This window comes from Buteo buteo, chromosome 2 (genome assembly GCF_964188355.1).
Source record: "Buteo buteo chromosome 2, bButBut1.hap1.1, whole genome shotgun sequence".
NCBI lineage: Eukaryota > Metazoa > Chordata > Aves > Accipitriformes > Accipitridae > Buteo > Buteo buteo.
In genome coordinates, this window is record NC_134172.1 from 33378417 (window position 1) to 33397510 (window position 19094).

Below are 19094 nucleotides of genomic sequence, written 5' to 3' on the forward strand. Positions count from 1 at the left end.
TGAAGGATTGTTTCCTGTTCCAGTAAGCAGGAAAGAAACAGGTCAAATTATAAGAAATCTTGCAACAAGAATCAGGTAGTGCAGCTAGACCTACAAGAAGAGTCAAGATTCTGGCTTCTGAAAGAGCCAGGATCAAAAGCCAAGAAAGAGAAGGTCAATGTTGCAGACTGAGAAAGAAAACAGAAGACAGAACAAATCACATATGAGCGGAAGAGAGAATAAGGAAATCAACTCAACACAAGAAGAAACAATGTTTTTTATTATATTTTGAATTCAGGATACAAATCCATCACAGAATGGATCAAAGCTAAGGCAAAGTGCCTAGATTACATGTACTGAATATAAAATGATGAAGAGACAGAAATGAAAACTACATGATGAAAAACTTAGGAAACTTGTTAAAAAGAAGGTAAATAAGCAGCTAAGAGAATTAAATCCTCCCAGGAAATACAGAAGCTCCTAAGGGTGACCATATTGAAAGCACAAAGCCAACGGCTGCTGCCTGGGGGGAAGGCTTGAGGAAGGTCAGAAAGAGGGTGGTATGGTTAACAGCAGGAGAAGGGAGATTGTAAGAACAAGAAGGCATCCTTCAAAAATATGGAGACATGCCCAGATAGAAAAAATAGAGAACCATAAATTTTGGCATAGTAAACATGAAAGCATAGTAAGGCAAACAAAAAAAAGATTTTGAGGAACAACTAGCAAAAAGAATCAAAACCAATAATAAATCTTTCCTCATACACATCAGAAGCAGGAAGTCTGCCAGAGAGTCTGTAGGGCCAACTGATGATCAATGTGTACAGTGAGCACTCAGGAAAGACAGAGCTATTGCAGGGAAACTAAATTAATTCTTTGAATTGGTGTGGGGAAATTCACATGCTGGCTCCCCTCTTTGTTAACGGCCAAATAACCTGCAAAATTGCAGTTACTGTAGAAGAGGTATGGAAGAAATTAAAAAGAAGGAGGTAACGAATCCTTAGGACTATATGGCATTCACCCAACAGTTCTGAAGCTCAGTTCCTAATGGTGGTGCATAATCTCTAGTTTAAAAATTGCCTTAGTAGGCACGACTGGGTGGTAGTAATTGCCAATTTAAAACAAGAAAAATCTGGAAAGATACAGAGAACTATGGTATAGAAAGCTGTAAGCCTGTATCAGGCAATTTAACAAAAAATGAAATACTGGAGAGTGGTAGCAGATGGCAAGTTAAAGATGATGGTAGAGTCAACCTGCCTTTCTTTCGAAGTTTTACTTTGCAGTCTTACTGGATTTCTTCAAAGGAGTGGGTGACAGTTGATTGAATGTACTGGGATTTCCAAGACTTTCAACAAAATTCCTTGCCAAAAGTTTTAAAGAAAACTAAGGTGCCATGATATAAGATGGAAGTCCTGACATGAATACATACTTGCTCAAAAGACAGAGTGGAGAGGGTAGGAGTAAATAGTCAGTTCTCAGAAAAGAACCCACATAGTTCAGCTGGGACCTGGTATAGGGTCTACATTGTTCAACACATTCATAAACAAACTGGGAAAACGAGTAAGCAATAATATGAGTTTGTTTATGATACAAAGTTTATTAGTCTAGGGCTGACTGAAATGAAATACAGAAAGACCATTATAAGCTGAGCAAATAGGCAATAAAATGATAAATTAAATTCAATATAGATGAATATAAAATAATGTATGTGTATTTTGCATTTTAAATGATGGGATCTCAGCAGACCATTATTACTCAGAAGTAAGATCTTATGATTAGGACACTATTTTGTGAAGAACCCTCTCTCTTTCGTTTTCCAGTCTATGTAGTTGTTCATTACAAGGTGCAGTGGATGCTGTAAGTTTATGTGGACCTCGGGGGACCAGACAAGAGCATGGAATAGAAATCTATTAAAGGCTAATAATTCCGTATAAAACAGCTCTGTCCCAGGAGATACTTAAGTTAACAATAACTGAGTATAAGGAGAGAATTAGGGGTGTCATATATGCTTTCCCTGATCTGATTCTTTTCTAGGCATTTCTTTACAGCTACTGTTGGACACAAGATAATGGCCTAGACAAACTTCTGATCTGATCCATTGTGGTCATCTTTGATGGCAATATCACAGCATAATAAAGCCCACTCCAACAAAGAAACCCAAACCTGGGATGTATCAGAACAGGTACTTCCAGATGAGACAGGTGACATCGCCGTCAGGTTCAAGCGCACAAAGGAGCTACTAGGATAGACAGGCTATGACACAACGGGAGGACGGAAGAGCTTGAATCCTTTATTCTATAAAAATAAGTCTGAGAAGGATATGACTGCACTGTAAATGCAGGAAGAGATTAAACACAACTCGTCTTCCAGTAAGAATGAGGGATGCAGAAAAACTTAAGTCATTTTGGAAGAGCACTTGACTGATTAATGAAAAGAATGCAAGACTAGGAAGCAAGGGACTCAACTCAGTGTCAGACACTCTCTTCCAGTTCTGTTTTCTCAATGCTACAGCTTTAGCAATTTTCAACTGCATTTTTGAATGTAACAAAGGTTATGTTAGTGGTGTTAGTCGTATTAAAAGAAGTGTTCTTAACTAGCTGCAGAAATAATAATGTGTGAAAAGGAAAGCTCTCACTCATCCTACTATGTAAGGATGCATCATCTTTCATTCAAAGAAAAATCCTACTGCAGTCAAGAAACACAGCTGTCATAATAGAAGAAAGTAAATGGGGGACGGATTTATTCACAGCTCTTAAAACAGAGAATCTAAAAGAGAAGCAGTCTCATTTGAAGACAATAGAAAATACATGGTGGGAAAGACCTCGAGTAGCAAAAGCGGGTTTATAATTTGCTGTTGTTCTATCAGTTATGCTGAGAAAACAATCTTTATTTTAAATAAACTACAAAAGTTATTGATTTTCTGATATTTTCAATCAAAAATGTCTGTTATGTTTTATTTCTATCTTCCCAAAGAATTTTTAAAAGTTCATTGGGACCTTAAGGCTGTGCACAGGCTGGGGAGTAAAGAGCATTTTTCATTCTTGACATTGAAGGGCTTTTACCATGAAGTGTAATATCACATATTATTTTTATACACTTCAGCACTGGGTATGTTCCATAATGGATGACTTTTGTATGAACAATCTGATATAAGCAACAAATAAGGTTTGGGGCTTAGTATGTCAATCTGTACAGAAATCTCAAGCACGGCTTCCAACCCTTGTAAAGAAATCCCCCAAAGCCAGCCTGGGGCTGGATTACTTGATTCCTGCTTGTAAGTAGTGGGAGAGGGTGAAAGTGGAAATTAACACTCCCAATACAGATTTGATGGCCACTGCCTCCGCTGCACAAATTTTAGGAGCTACCATACCTTGAGGACTGCTGCAAAAGCTGCAGAATGTTTTCAGTTACTAGCAATGTACAGCTTGATGGGGATGTCTTCTTGTGTTTAAATGGCTGAAGCTTGTAGTTTTTCTGGTCAAATACAGTGATGAAAATGTGCTACAAACTGAGGAAGTTATTTAGCTGAAGCGTGAAGTTACATGTCACAGTAAAAAAAAGTTAAAGCACAACCAATATCTTTATCATTGGATACAAGTAAATTCATGGAGAAGAAATACTGATCTTTGCCTGTAGAAGCCCTGAATTCCACAGAAATGTTACATATCTTTGCCATATGATTAAATACAAAACCTATACAGCAACAGAGAACACATCTTTCTGAGATGACTCTACAGTAAAATATTGATCAGCATCTGTATTACCAGCCAAGCTAGCATTGACTCTATAAAATCCTACTGCCAGAGTTGTTTAATACTTCAGCTATAAAACTAAAATTTGCATTAAAACTGGAAAAAGTTACTTGAAAAATTTCAGCCACATTTTTCACTAAAAAAGTGCATCCAAATACAAAAGATTAGGAAACTAACACAACAGCAACCTGGCAACATTTTCAAAATGTCTCTTAACCACACATAACAATTTTAATAAGCTTGTTTTTTATTGTTGTTTTATGTATTCAGACCTAAGCCATAAAAACCATCTCTATATGGTTTGCATACATCTCTATATGTACTCATCTCTCTAGGTGAGTATTTTGGTTACCTGCTAAATGATACTTCTAGGGGATAGCATGGAAGCAAGGTGAGAAGACTGATTTTTGATGCCCAGCTTAGACAGTAAAAGAGTACAAGCATTGCTTTAAGTTGAGAATTGCAGCACTAAGTTCGAAAGTGCAACTCTCTGCAAACAGATACAATGGACTTCACAGGTTTCTGTTAGGTAAGCTAGCAGTGGAAAAAAGAAGTTAAAAGCAGTTTGCCTGCAAACAAAATTTCATCGTAAATGTTTATGTGTTTCCACTAAGAGATAGCAGGTCAACATCAAAGCTTTCATAAGATGGAAAAAAAAGTCAGAATAATGCATACTAACAGATTTGAAGATGAAACTCAGTTTTGATGCTCATAGTATTTGTTTTTGCAAATGGTTCCAATCCAATGTTTATTTCCTAACAGATTAGAGTATCTAGCATAATTAATACATACACACTTTTCTAAGTTGCTATATTGTATATTACATATTTTCCTTTCCTTTAGAGAGCTCAGCATTTCACCTTTTGAATCCACTTGTTCCCCCCAATTCCACTCCACACGATTAAGCTATTTTAGTGTAATACATTTTATACAATTAAAATATCCACAATAGAAACAACTGGCAACCTTTATTGTCTAATATTGGCAGAATGGCTGAACTGGGCTATAAATGCAAGGAAGTTTAAAGACCATTTTATGAAGACATGACTTTTAAGATAAGTCTACATGCCTTAATCATTTTGGCTGACAAAGTGATGGCAGAACTCTGATTTCTCCAATTATAAGTTCAATAGCTGAAGTAAGTCTAAAAAGGTTATGTGTAAAAGGCATAAAACATTAATCTCATCATTTTCTGTGCAGCTTGTTAAACTCCTAGAAGCTGTAATAGCAGAGACAAATTGAGCAACTTCCTAACCTTTCTCTGATAAAAACCTATAGAGTTATTTAATGAAAACCCCAAAGGTTACCAATTATTTTTCTAAAAAGCTCATCTTCCTCAGACTGGGAATTTGCTACTGCACTGTGAAATTAGCCTGTGGAAACGCTTCATTTGAGTGTCTTTAGTGAAGTTGCACAGTTGTAATAAATCCACTAATTTATTACCTGTTTTGGCTAGGAGAGGAGGAAGATTCAAGGGGAAACAAGGAAAGGCAAGGGAGAGAGAACAACAGAGAGAGAAAGCAAGAGAAAATGAGCAAGGAAATATAAAAGCATTTATGCATGCATTCAAGGTAGACACACTAAAACCCTGAAAAAAAGAATAACAATCACAATTTGTTGATCAATAAGATCCAGTATCAGGCTTCAGGATATCTACTAAAATCAGCAGCAGCACAGGCAAGTTTCTGCGCTTTCCACAATGCTACATGTTTCAAGCAAGACAGACTTCCAGGCTTGGTATTAAATAATTTAACACTCAAATGTTTATGTCCCTTCCTGACTCAAAACTGTGCTGGCTTTGTCTGGGGTAGAGTTCATTTTCTTGATAGTAGTTAGTACAGGGCTATGTTTTGGATTTGTGCTGGAAACAGTGTTGATAACAGGGATGTTTTCGTTACTGCTGAGCAGTGCTTACACAGAGCCAAGGGCTTTTCTGCTCCTCACCCCACCCCACTGCGAGGAGGCTGGGGGGGCACAAGAAACTGGGAGGGGACACAGCTGGGACAGCTGACCCCAACTGACCAAAGGGGTATCCCAGACCATATGGCATCATGCTCAGCCTATAAAGCTGGGGGGAAGAAGGAGGGGGAGTGATGGTGTTTCTCTTCCCAAGAAACCGTTACACATGATGGAGCCCTGCTTTCCTGGAGATGGCTGAACACCTGCCTGCTGATGGGAAGCGGTGAATGAATCCCCTGTTTTACTTTGCTTGTGTGCACGGCTTTTGCTTTACCTATTAAACTGTCTTTGTTTCAACCCACGAGCTTTCACACTTTTACTCTTTCGATTCTCTCCCCCATCCTGACATGGGGGGAGTGAGCGAGCAGCTGTGTGGTGCTTAGTTGCTGGCTGGGGTTAAACCACGACAAAAGCCTAAAGTTTAACCAATTCTTTGGTAAACTTGTAATTAATATATTTCTTAATTGACTAATGTTCCAGAGAGGTGACCTTTTTTAATTTCTTGCTTCAAATGGTACAAAAAAAGATGGAGAAGGTTGGTTTGGTTAAACAGATTTCACTTCAAAGTAAAAAGCCACTTAGGTGGTTTATTATTTCTGTATGTATTACATAGCAGAAAAAAATATTCACACACAGAAGTATTTCTTTGGAACTACTTGGCTTTCCATCTTTCAAACATTAAATTTGGAACTGATTTTCTGTAGGTAAGTAATATAAATATTTCATTGACAGAAATCTTAAGAGAACTCTCCATCAATTTTGATACTAAGATGTAAAAATTATAGAAATATGTTGTGCTAACAGTCAGTTGTTACAAAGAGTATGACTAAATCTGTATTTTAAAACTGTGCTATTTTCAGAAGTTCCTGTAAATGTGCTTTCATGTGAACAAGTCTGACAGACAAAAAATTCTGATGATCAAATCAACCAGATGGACCAATGTTTTTTATCATACACTTTTTGAACAAAGCCTGTTAAGATTTCCACACATTCACACAGTAAAATACATGAATGAATGATGAGCTGTTGGAGATTTAAAAAAAAAATCAAAGACAAAATTATCAAGGTGAGTCAGAAAGTTATCTGTAACTGTTTGTGTGTGTGAAAATACTGATGGGGCACAATGATTCTCTCCCATGAAAGTATCATCTTTTTCACCAAAGCAAATTAATCTGCTTCAAATAATCTCCACCCAACTGCAAAATTCAAATATGAAGATAAGCTAAATATTGCTGAAATTACTGAAGATCTGAAAATTGATATATGCAAAATATCACCTATAAACTTTTTATTCCATAAATTCTATTACCAACTTTGGAGGGCATTAAAAGGTGATATGACCGATTCAGAATATTTTCCTCTATGAGCAATCTTACCGGTTTTGTGTGAGCCATTCCCAAGAGAAAAGGATAATTTTATGTTTGATTTCTTGAGTATCATTCATAGAGCCCCCAGTTCTGTATCTTTTGTTTACTGAAAATTCCATCAGGAGTGTCTTGTAGTTTTATTTTAAATTCAGTGTCTGTAAATCTTTTTCATCATGTCAGTTCTACCTATTGCAAAATACATAGTTGTGACTGATCTCAGACAGTAGTAATAATTAATTATTAAGGATTAAATCATGTCCAGCCTCCATAAATATCAATCTCTAGTTTTACTGGTGAAGGACTTCCTAGGCCTTTGTATTAATATACTTACAGATGCTGATTTCTATGAGGTTACTAATGTAAAAAGTTTCAAAGTGGATTTGGTTTCCCTCTCTGTTCCACACTCTGTGCAAGCAAGATCACTCTGGCTCATCACTCATTTGCCCAATTTTCCTTGATGAAAGAGTGAATAGTCTGTAGGATCATGCTACTTAATAGTTGGGTTTCTGCCTCTTGAAAATACTAAACAGTAATTACTTGGCCTTAAGGACTTCTATGAATAGATGTAGGCTTCCATATTCATTACAATCCATTATGTCATTGCAGCTGAAATCAAAAAAGTGTCATCTTGAGAAGAGAGAGGTCTCCAGGCAGCATCCCAATCATTCTAATCAGGCTGCAATCATTTGACCAATTCTATGCTGATTATTAAATGAATTAAGAAGCACGCAGGGATCATTTAGGGCATGGCTCACTTGTTTCCAACAAGTTATCAGACTTTTAGTTTGTGATTTTACTTCATTTGCCCTTCAGGCTCATTATCTCAATACTGGTTGCCAAACCAGCCTGTGCTTTGCCACTTCGATGATGGCCTTTAGGGTTGTAATCCCTGTTTTGAGAACCACTGCCTTAATGTCTGCACATAATACTATCTTTAAGGGATCTTTGATGAAAAAGAAACTGTAAACGTTTACCTTTTTAGTTTACCAAACCAGACAGAAAACACATTTAGCACTCTAAGTATTTCTTGAGCCATCAAGTACACTGTAGACAGGCCTCTTGTCTTCAGAAAGTCTTAAAGACTACAAGAAATGTCCAGTATGTTTGCATAAGAAATCACCCACACTTCAGTTTCCATTTAGTTTCAAGCAGCTTTGTAACAATTATTCTATTGCATCATTTGTCTCTTTTTAGGTATGGACTGTGATTTTTCTGGCTGTCAGTGAATAGGTCCTTAATCAAATAGAGGTTTCAGAGGCAAAAGTATTTGGGGGGCCACCTTGCCCCAGGCAAGCCTTAGCATGTATTTGCTGTTCTGACCCAACATTCTGTCAGTGACTCTCTGAAGTAGGGTTATTTAAAATTAATACAGTTCTATAACTAAGATATATTAGTACTACTTTCATATTTTAAAGCTTTCTGTGGCATCCTATGTCCATCCATGCAGGCTTTATTTTGGATGATAATTGTTCCTTTTTATTCTCTGTGAAAAGTAACAAAGTTATTACCAAAACTTTTAGACCAAGATTTTATTATTGCAACCTTCACAAGCTTCTGAATTTACACTCACATATTATCAAATGCTGCTTATATTTTCTTTTTATGTGTGTTCACTATTTTTTTCTAATTCAGTCATAAGACATTATTATTTTAAAAGGGAGAATAGCAGTAAATAGACAAAATAGTATTTTTTTAAAACATTACTGTCATATTCAAGTATAAAACCATTAACTACTTAGGATATGTTTAAAGATAATAATGCATGTGTTTGTGAGATCGAGGCCCAAGTTCAGTATTATTGCAGCATTGCTCAGAACACAGACCAACAAGTAACTACCACATGCAACTGAGGTTCCGTCCCAAGTCTTATAGTTTGAATAACATAAACCAGTGCTTTCAAGATTAATGTATTTCCAGCCCTGCATGGATGCAATGTCTTGACATTACCTTCTGTATTCTTTGGCTTCTTAGCAATTCTTAACACCTCTTTTAAGTAAAACTTTATTTAAGAGTAACTTGGCTTATTTTTACAGCTTTTCCTCCTAATATTCAGAATTGGCTGTTCTGCATTATACCCTACTAGACTAACTATTATTAAAAAAAAAATTCTTATTCTGACACATAGTAATACCATACAAGTCATTGCTATTTTCAAGGTAAAGTAATAATTAAATCAAAACAGTTGGAATTTTACTAACATTGTCATCAACAAATGCTAGTTATATCTTCCATAAAAAATGGATTTTCATCCCTATTTTTAATTCACCTTGCTTATCAGCTATTTCCTTCAACTCATCTGAAAAAACCCCAAAAGCTAACTCTACAAGTTCAGACTCTGGAATTTACTAAATACCCCTTTCCCCTCTGTGTTTTGAATATGAAAAACCATTTCTAACATTGCAGAACTGTTTTAGAAAAGAACTGTCTTTAAAAAAATTTTCATAAGTGAAATTAAAATAAACAATACTTTCAGGATGCAAACTAGAGCTGTTATGAAGTGGATCCAATCTTTGTATCAATATCAGTAATTCAGCATTCCATGCATAATGTTTATGAAAGAAGTAACTGTTTGTGTACAAGCCATGAACATGCACTTATTTGAGCAAATGGAAGGTACAAAGCAGGGAATTTATAAAGCACATTAAAGCCTTTTCCTTTAATTTTCCTGACTAGCTTCTTGGAGTATCAAATATTCATAGAAGTACTTGATATCTTTTTCTAAATACCAAATAAACACTGCATTTAAGAAATTAAAATGAAGACTTATACTTTTTCTTAGGCCTTCATATCTCCTTCAATACTGTCAAAAAGGTACTCCTAGGTTTCAAAAGCATTTCACTTTCGTTTCCAAAATATAAAACCCAATTATATATCTCAGAAAATATTTATTTCATCAAATTTACTTTTCTAATGCAGAATCTTAAAGAGTGCCCCCATATTCTTTTATATCAACATATCGTCATACCCACTTAATCATACAACCCTTCTAAATGTAAAATAATTTCACCTCAGTATTACCATGGTCATGTGTCTCAATAAATTATTCGTCCCTTACATTTTATCCCTGTCTTTGAATTAGTAAAAGTGTGTGTATCAACCATGCACGTCTGGTAGTGATGATATAACCTGTCAGCTAGAGGGAAGCTCCATGAAGTAATCTGTCACCACTTTTTTTGAAATAAACTATAGCTTTCAGGGACTTCTGGAAAGTGGATACTGATAGAAGTTATTGTGACAACAGGCTGAGTATCCTGCATTACAGCAGCAGGTGCTTTTTGTGTTTCCACTACCTTTGGACCCCCCATCATGCCAGTATGAAACTTACCCTTCCATCCTCAAGCATGCAATTCACCTATGGATTCACCTATTAGCTAATGGGTTGTACTAAAAGTAAATTACCTTGGTGACTCTCAAATCATGCTCTGGAACTAAAAGAACAAACGAACACACACACACACACACACCCGCCCCGTTTTAAAGATGTCTATTCACTTAACAAATTGCTTTTGTTCACAGTGCTCCCTTCTCACTCTCCCCCAGACCAGCAATAAAGTTTGGGTTATGTCATTTCTAGATTCATATGTCAAGTCTTTCCACAGGTCTTCACCTAGAAACAATTCTGTTCTTTGTAGATCTGCAGCCAAAAGAAAACTTGACACATGTATCACATATATACACATGATCTTATAACCTATTTGCTACTCATCTATCAAAACACTAACAAGCAGGAACTCAGGACTATATCCCCGTCTTTGTGAGCAGCACATGTTTTAAAGCCATTTTAAAACAAGGTAGCTAGTGGTAGTTTACTTACTTTGCAACGTGTTTTACTCTATATAATATTTTTTCCATGCTAATAAATGACAACTCTGCCTGCAGTGATATTACATAATCATTCTAACTTTTTATTTTCAAAAAATGGAGGCAACTATGTGCTGTAATTCTCTTACCACCAAGGATCAAGAATTTCCATTCAGATGTCATATTGTTGTTATACATGCCTGTTATTGATAATAAGTTTTGGTGCCATGGTCATAAAAATCCACTGAAGATTATAGAAGTTTTCCCTTTTTTCCAGTCAGTGTTACTAACTGTTGTTATCCACATATATATATATTTCCATTTACATATAAAATCATATACACTCCCAATGAAGTTTAAAAGGAAAAAAATGCACTTACACTAAAGCAATACTTGCAATGTTACTTTTTACCATGATAAGGTGCCTCTTAGAGCTACTTTTCAACAGTTATTCAAATTATTTTTACCAAGAGAAGCCAGAATTTACCCGGAAAAAAATGGGGTTTGATAGTACCAGAAAGAAGATTGAAAATAGTTGTATGCCCTTGTGTGTTCTACAAACAAGAGACAAACTAATGTCATATAATAGCATTATTCATATTCTGTTGGCATTAGAGGTCTGTAAAAACATTAACTGATAGGTATTGATACTCATAGCTCTTAATAAAACCATAGAATTTGGAGGGAAAACAAAGTCTTTGGTATACCAGAAAAAGATATATAAATACAGTCATGTTTAATCAATTATATATAAACCCAAAAAACCTAACTCAACCTTAAAAAATCAGTTGAGATTACATTTATTCTTCTTTATTAAAATTTCCATTGAATAACTTACTTCTTCCTTCACTGTTGACTAAGTTAAGAAGCTGCAAAGACTACATCTGCACTGGAGGCAAGGCAGCCCACTTTTCTGGTTGGCACAACACGTTTCCCAGGCAAAATGGTTTATTTTAAGTAGCTTCTGTGAGTACAAAGGATGCTGGAGGGCTAACCCTTTTTGCCCCCAGCTGAGGCAATTTGCAGCTATTGCAGACATGGACACTTGTTTCAACACTTATATGCCATGCCCTTTCTGTCACCTGAATACCAAACACTATTTTGATGAGGAATGTAAAATTCTGCAGAACCACTGATCAAATGCACTTTTATTATTTTTTACTTTTTCAATGCTGCAAAAAGCAAGTTCAAAGCAGAAAAGCAAAAAGAAGAAGGGCCCTGACATTTTTGCATGCTTCTAAAAAATCTTTACCATTTATTCTTCTCTAATCACAATGCTTACATTTTTGCCTATAACTACAGGCTCTTCTGAATTTTGAACAAGAACAGGCAAGAATCTTCCCAAAAAATATTTTCATGTCATATTTATTTCCTTTTGATTTTGTTTTAAATGAAGATTCTATCATTAATCATATAAATCAGAGATAATTTGCACATAGAAAAAGAATACATACCTTATATTGGATAAGGAGACCATAAACCAAAATATTTTTTTTTTTCACTTCCCTTGCAAACTTCTTGATGCTAGTTAGTTCTTCCATCCCAATGCTGAAAGAAATATTTTCTGAAATATCCAAGTGCACCTGCAGAGGAACAAACAAGAAAAAAACAAACCCCCAAAAATTCTGCTTTTTCCATAGTGTGTTATTCTAGACGTCCAGCTTTTAGTATCTCATTTTTATATGTTAAGCACACATAAAAATACAGGCTAACAAAGGTTTTTCTTAGTTAGTTTCTATTACTATTGAATTCCAGTACTTATATATTTAGTGACATGAAAATTATTTCTTTTCAAAGCACAGTGAAACCAATACACCAGAAGACATTGGAACACAATGTTCTAACTGCATATTAAAATATTTAATTAAATCAGAAAAAAAACCAACCTTCTTTTCTAAGCTCTAACTTTCACAGATTTCTTTCTTTTACAATCAGGATACTAGAGAAATACAGGTGTTTTTCTTAAGCATCTTAAAGGTTTTCAAAATGGAACTGTATTATTTAAAGATTTAATTTGAATTTACCACCTTTTCAGTATAGCATATTAGTTGCCTAAATTGGATTAATTTCAAGATAACACTTCAAGTTTAAAAAGCAGAAACTACTACAAAAGAACATAGGGATATGACTGTCCTGAGCTCTTGGGCTGGGAAAGGCAGGTCTCATATCCAGCAGGGATGCTGCACAAACATGGTGGGTCTTATCTCTAGGGATGTATCAACTAGCTCAACCCTTTCCCAAGGCTTATGTGTTCCACAGTTTAATCAGCTTACTTTATAAACTTTCTATTAACTGTAGAAATCAAAATTAAGGATGATGATTTCTACATATAAAGTTTCAGCATCAATTAATATCAGAAATACTTTTCCCCTTAAAAGAAAGAGAAAATATTTTTCTGGCTGAATGATTCCATCTATATAAAACTTACCTGTAAGTACTACAGAGAGGCAGGAGTATAGAGGTAGCCCCAGAGATCTGTGCTTGGGAAAATTATTTCAAGTTCCCTTTGTACCTTATGTTCAATTTATCCTGACAGATAATAGGTTTCTACTCATTTTCCCTTGCAACACTTTTTAAAAAGCTGTTTATTGTCTAAGTGCATATTCACCAGGAGCAAAGCTGTTGTCTTCTACTACACAGGCAGAGATTAATTTTCAAACACTCACTATTTTGTTATTTTTTACCCAAAACAAGGCAAAGTACGGCTCATTTACAGCTATTTACAAGAAAGTTTAAAACCTATTATTTTGAGAGAACACAGCCTAACACCTATTTACCATTAAACTGTTCCACAGCTTTAAAAAGGGATTTTTCTCAAACTTAATTTTGTACTGAAATGCAAATAATGGCAACTACAGAGCTGAAGTACTAACTTTCCTTTCTTTCTAACCCTAAGGAATAACAACAAAATAAAAATCATATCTACTCATAGCATCTACAAACGTGAACATGTATTACTCAGAAAAGTAATGTCAGTTTAAGAATATGATTCTTCTGGTTATAGCAGATAGATTGTTTTGATGGAGACAAATAATTGCATTAAGTTTACCTCTGTGTTTCCTACTTCTCCTGTTACATTAATCTTTCCTTTTCTGCTATGTCCAGATACGGTAGTCCAATTGCTGCTTCAGCTTACAGATGCCACAAAAAACTCCAGTCAGGCACCAGGATAAAGGATAGACTTGGAAATCTGTGGCAATTTACAGGCAGGAATATGGACAGAAGTCTTCATGTCCAGTGCAAGCTCATCCTTTTACTGGGATAATTCTCCCCAGGCTAGTTAAACAGACAGTCTGGCTCAATAATAACACCTGTCATTTTTACAAATAAAGAAGCTGAATATCGGAAGCAAAAAATAAAACTGACTCTCTTAATTATCAGATTGTTACAAAAAATTTACACATGTCCTGAAATGAAAGAATAGACAAGAACTTTCCAATTACAAAAAAGTCTACATTAGACTGTTCTTGATTATGAGGTTAGAATGGAAGCAGTTAGCTGCTCTCCTCATTTATTCTTTCAATTCTTCACTATCAGGAATAGTTTTACTTTTGAGAGTAGAAAATAATAATGTTTTCCCATACAGCTAGTACCTAAAACCTGTGCATTTAAATACCATCATATTGCTTAAAATTCTGAGTCACATTTGCCTAAGAAATATTAATGTGCCCTTTTACATCAAAAGAAAGTATCTTACTGGACTTTTCACCAACAATGCATTCAGGTTTTTTGTTAAACGAAGTATATAGTGAAGAATAAAGCTGAGGAAAAATCCCACTCATAAGCCTTAGTGAGAAGGACACCCAACACCAAATTTAATTAAAGACTGCTGAAGGAAGTTTCCATCCCCCAGCCATACCATCTGTAATGAGTTTTAGGGATCAGAAGTTTAAAGGACTTATATAGTTCCCACTGATTAATATGAGACAATGATTTGTTTAGCTAATTCTTTAGTCATTTAAAACATACTTTCCAGTCCTCCTGTTTTTTCCTTCTTGTATTTCTAAAAGATGGTGTGGTAACTCTATAAAATTTGAAAGTGAAGCATAAAATGCCTTTTTATAGTTAGGGTACTTCATTTTTTTAAAGATACTTTTAACAAATATATGTGTATCTGTGTTTTAAAGGTTAGCAACTGCTTCAACCTAGTTATAAGACTTTTCTCCCACTGTCTAGTTTTAGGAAATTTCAAGTAGTTGTCAGGAACAACGGATGGATCTGGAGTACAGTAAAGGGATTTAATGTATCATTTTCTCCTGAAGCTATTTTAAAAGTTGTCCACCTAAATAATTTATGCATGCTGCAGGCTGCTCAAGCAAGTACACTTTCATTAAAAATGGTGCTGGATTCTACAATGACTTCAAGATCTAGTGTCTTAGGGGCAAAACCTAAATTTCACGGTGAGCTTGTGTAAGCATTATTTGCATTCATACCTATTTCTCAGGAAATATTACGTCCAGAATATTTATAGCTACAATTATTAAAGCAAAGTTCTCACATTCCATGTGTCACACTAAAAAAAGTACTTAATTCAAAGTCCAGAGTAGAGATTAGCTATGAATTGGGCAAAAAATAAGCATGCTTTTAACACCATAGTATTACCTACTTGATTAACAATTCCAACTTTATCTGCACACCCCCAAAATCTAACACAGACAGAAACGTTTTTTTATATTCTTGATAAAGGACTACTGAAAACATTCTCAGTCTAGAAAAGAGCATTCTGCACATCCAGTAGCCTTGTAAATGGGCAACAGAATTGGAGGTGTGCCATTGCTCTGATTATAAAAGGCAGAAATAATTTATCTTTGACAATTCAGTAAAATTAAAGCCCCACTCTGAACTTCCTCAGAAACAGGGTCAAGAAAAAAAGGTGGTCTAGAAATAAAGTGCTAAATATTGATGTTCATTGAATCACAGTAGCTTACTCCAAGACAACAGCAGACAATAGGTGAGGATATAACTTTTTTCATTTGTAAAAGTAATCGATCTTCATGATATCTCATTTATTATATCAGTAATGAAATTTCACCACTTAGATTTCAGATTAAGCCTAAAATTGAGAAGCAAGTGCTCAATTTTACCTCCAGATCACTAGACTATACACTTCAGAAACTATTCAGGCCCCATGTAAAATAACTATTTATTCCTTTTTCAAGAGCTTCATATACAGAATTGTATTTTAAAATCACAACACATTATCTTGTGTTATTGCTGGAGAGTATAATAAATGTAGTCCAGAGGCACAGTCCTTGTGATATATGGCATTAATGACACTCATTCCACCCAATACTTCTCATCCTTACCTATTAAGCTAGAAAACATAATGACAGAATTAATTGGATCTGGTTACACTGCACGGAGACTTTCAAATCTACTCCTTTTTAACAGTCTGAGTAAATAAAAGTCATGTACACCTTCAGCTGTCATCCACATGAACTGTTAAATTATTCTGGCAGCAATACTCAAATAATGAGAATTTCAGCCAAAAATATACTTTAAAACTTTTGCCACATACCAGAACAGATTTTTCAGTCTTACAACATCTCAATAAGTAAAGTATGTATTAAAGTTATTTTGCAAAGTACTTCAAAGTTAGTTTTTAATACTTGGACCAGAAAAGCAATAATAATTTTAAAACTTTGAATGAACCACACAGCACAGAAAAAAATAAAGCCACTTAAATCTGTTTCAGCTGAGCATTCAAGAAGGGTACATCATTTGCAGCATCTCCAGCAGAGATGGAGTACAATAGCAAAGCAGGAGTTAACAGTTCAATATGACTAGCCACAACGAATCCTTCACAGAAATACATAACTAATAAATTGTCATTTGCTAGTGTTGGTTTATTTCCTGACAGCACGCAGTACATTTGCAATTTACAATTTTATTCAGAGCTAGCAGCAGTTTAAATCTAGTCTAATATTTAAAAATTATTCATTAGATGCTTTTTACAGTAACTTACAGGAGTTACCTACCAAAATAAGGACAACTGGATATAACAGAGGAATATTTGATTTTTCCAACATATCTACTAGTTGCTGGGTTTCTTGAATGGCATACTTTTTACCCTAAATGAAAATAAAGGTTTAGAATTACTGAAAACGTCAAGCAATGATTTCATAAAAATGGAATTCAAAGAGCTGTTCTTTACAAAAAAAAAGATACAACACTTTTTTTGGGTTTGGGGGTTTTTCTTTGGTTGGTTGGTTAGTTTTAATATATTAGTAATGCTTTTGTCTGGTAAAGTTATAGCTGTTTGAAAAAGACTGAGATTAATAATATTACCCTTAAGAAATATATATCTATATCTATATATAGATATAGATACACATCACAAGTTTAAAGATCTTGATTGGTCTCAGGTATGGTTCATCTAAAACCTTCCTGTTCCCATACAGGGACCCAAAGACACATTGCATGGCATGCATGTGTCCAAAATGGGAAACGCTAATTTAGACCACGGTAGCAATGCACAGTTAGATGACTACACATAAGATATACCTCTTCTTGAGACAATTCACTTCAATACAATATCTATGAAAGGAAATTTTAAACTACTTCAGTTGCACCCCTCTTGGGCAAGAATTCATGGCTAGTTTAACAACATACTGATGGAAGTGCAGAACCAGGAGAGAAAGAACAGACCAGTATCTCAAAGTTCTAGTTTGGTGCTCATCAGAAACACCAAACATCGGAATGGATACAGCATTATAGAAATAACAAACAACTTATTATTCAAATATGTAACTATTACTAGTAACTTCTAGTGCAAAAGTAAAAGCATGCATCCTTACTACTTACTTTTATGCAAACAAAATTGTAGCACTGTCCTGAAAAGATGTTTTGTAGATGGCTATCATTTTTGCTTAGAGATATTGGTATAGCTTCAACCTGATTAGAAAAAAAAAATGTTACTATGTCACAAATTTGACTTCAGCTTTAACTATCTGCTAAAGCTTCCACCATTATGGCAAAGTTTGTTCATTTAAATGATTTAAAATTGGCATTTGTTACTTCCATTATGAGAATTAAAAATTGATCAAATTTTTAGGTGACTCAACAGTGAAGTATGCAGTGCAACATGCTGCAGTTTTCTGCAAGTTTTTGCTGAAGCACACTGTTAGAGGGAGCCATTCCAGAAACAGCCCTGCAAGTATCAGACACTACCGCTCATGCCTGGGTTAGGATGTTCAACTGTTCCCAGAGATGAAAACACTGTTCAAAGGATCAAGATGATCTAATGATTTTAGACCTCTGAGAAAGTCTCTATAATATTCAAATATTTTGTCTTCATGCAACTAAAAATAAATTAAGAAGTACTTATGAAAGATCAGGTACACAGGTATTCTAGGATTCTGCATACAAGACTTATTTAGAATTTCTCCTGAAAATAATTTCCTCAATGAATACTTTAAAATACTATCTTAGTCGCAGACATACTTATTTTGCAACCTTTAACTATAACACCAGCTAAGAAATGATCTTATCCTAATTAAAATAAAAAGTAGATTCTACTACATTATTGGCTTCAGGATTGCCTTAAGTAAAAGAGCAAACCAGGTAGTAGAAGGGTAATTTGTTCCCTACGAGAAGATAACACTTTGAAGCCAATAAAAAAACCCATGAAAATAAGGCAAAAAACCCTTCACGTTGCTTCTATTAAACCAGCAAATCTCACTGTTCCACTGCTCAGATGAGCTTTATTTCTGCCCAGAAGACATTATGTGTAGCAGCAAACAACAGAAGCAATACACTGCTGTGTTCCCTTGAAATGTCACTTAATCCACAATCCAACAGAAGTACCAAATACAACATTTAAAAAGGCTTTGTGCTGTTATCTAAAGCTGTATTTGTTTATTTTTTTAATACTTGGGGAGCTAACTTGTTTGCAAAGGAAGGTGGCTTGAAACCCAAAAGTTGGTATTTATGCATTGAGGATTTTAGAAACATTTTGGGCTGAAAATTTGGTAACACAGCCCCAAACAGTTGACATTTACTATTTTAAAGAGATTTAAAACAAAAAAATCAAAGAAGGCAAGAATTACTTGAAATATTTTTAAAATGCAATACTCCAAGGCTCTCCTGGCTTGAACTTCTGTAGAAGTAAAATTAGAAATCCCCAGTACCTTTACAACCTTGCACATACTTAGATGAACAGCAGCATACTGCATGCCAGAGTCTTTTCAGAAGGTAAATAGAACATGACTCAAGGGAGAAGGCCTACTTTTTTTTTTCC

General features: G+C 34.9%; 1 protein-coding gene across 5 annotated transcripts in view; it reads right to left on the reverse strand.

The window, feature by feature from the left end:
- CRPPA (CDP-L-ribitol pyrophosphorylase A) overlaps nucleotides 1-19094 on the reverse strand; it is a 122413-nt gene that overhangs the window by 39326 nt on the left and 63993 nt on the right. For 4 of the 5 annotated variants that reach the window (XR_012653465.1, XM_075050141.1, XM_075050149.1 and 1 more), the window contains exons 7-9: nucleotides 17660-17749; nucleotides 16834-16926; nucleotides 12310-12438 (exon numbers count right to left, since the gene is read on the reverse strand). Coding sequence is in view for 4 of the 5 variants with exons in the window: in XM_075050141.1 (XP_074906242.1) it covers nucleotides 12310-12438; nucleotides 16834-16926; nucleotides 17660-17749 (312 nt within the window). In the remaining variant the exon portion in view is untranslated. Of the gene's footprint in view, nucleotides 1-10946; nucleotides 11056-12309; nucleotides 12439-16833; nucleotides 16927-17659; nucleotides 17750-19094 lie in introns of those variants that run through there. The other variant, XM_075050172.1, reaches the window with a different exon arrangement.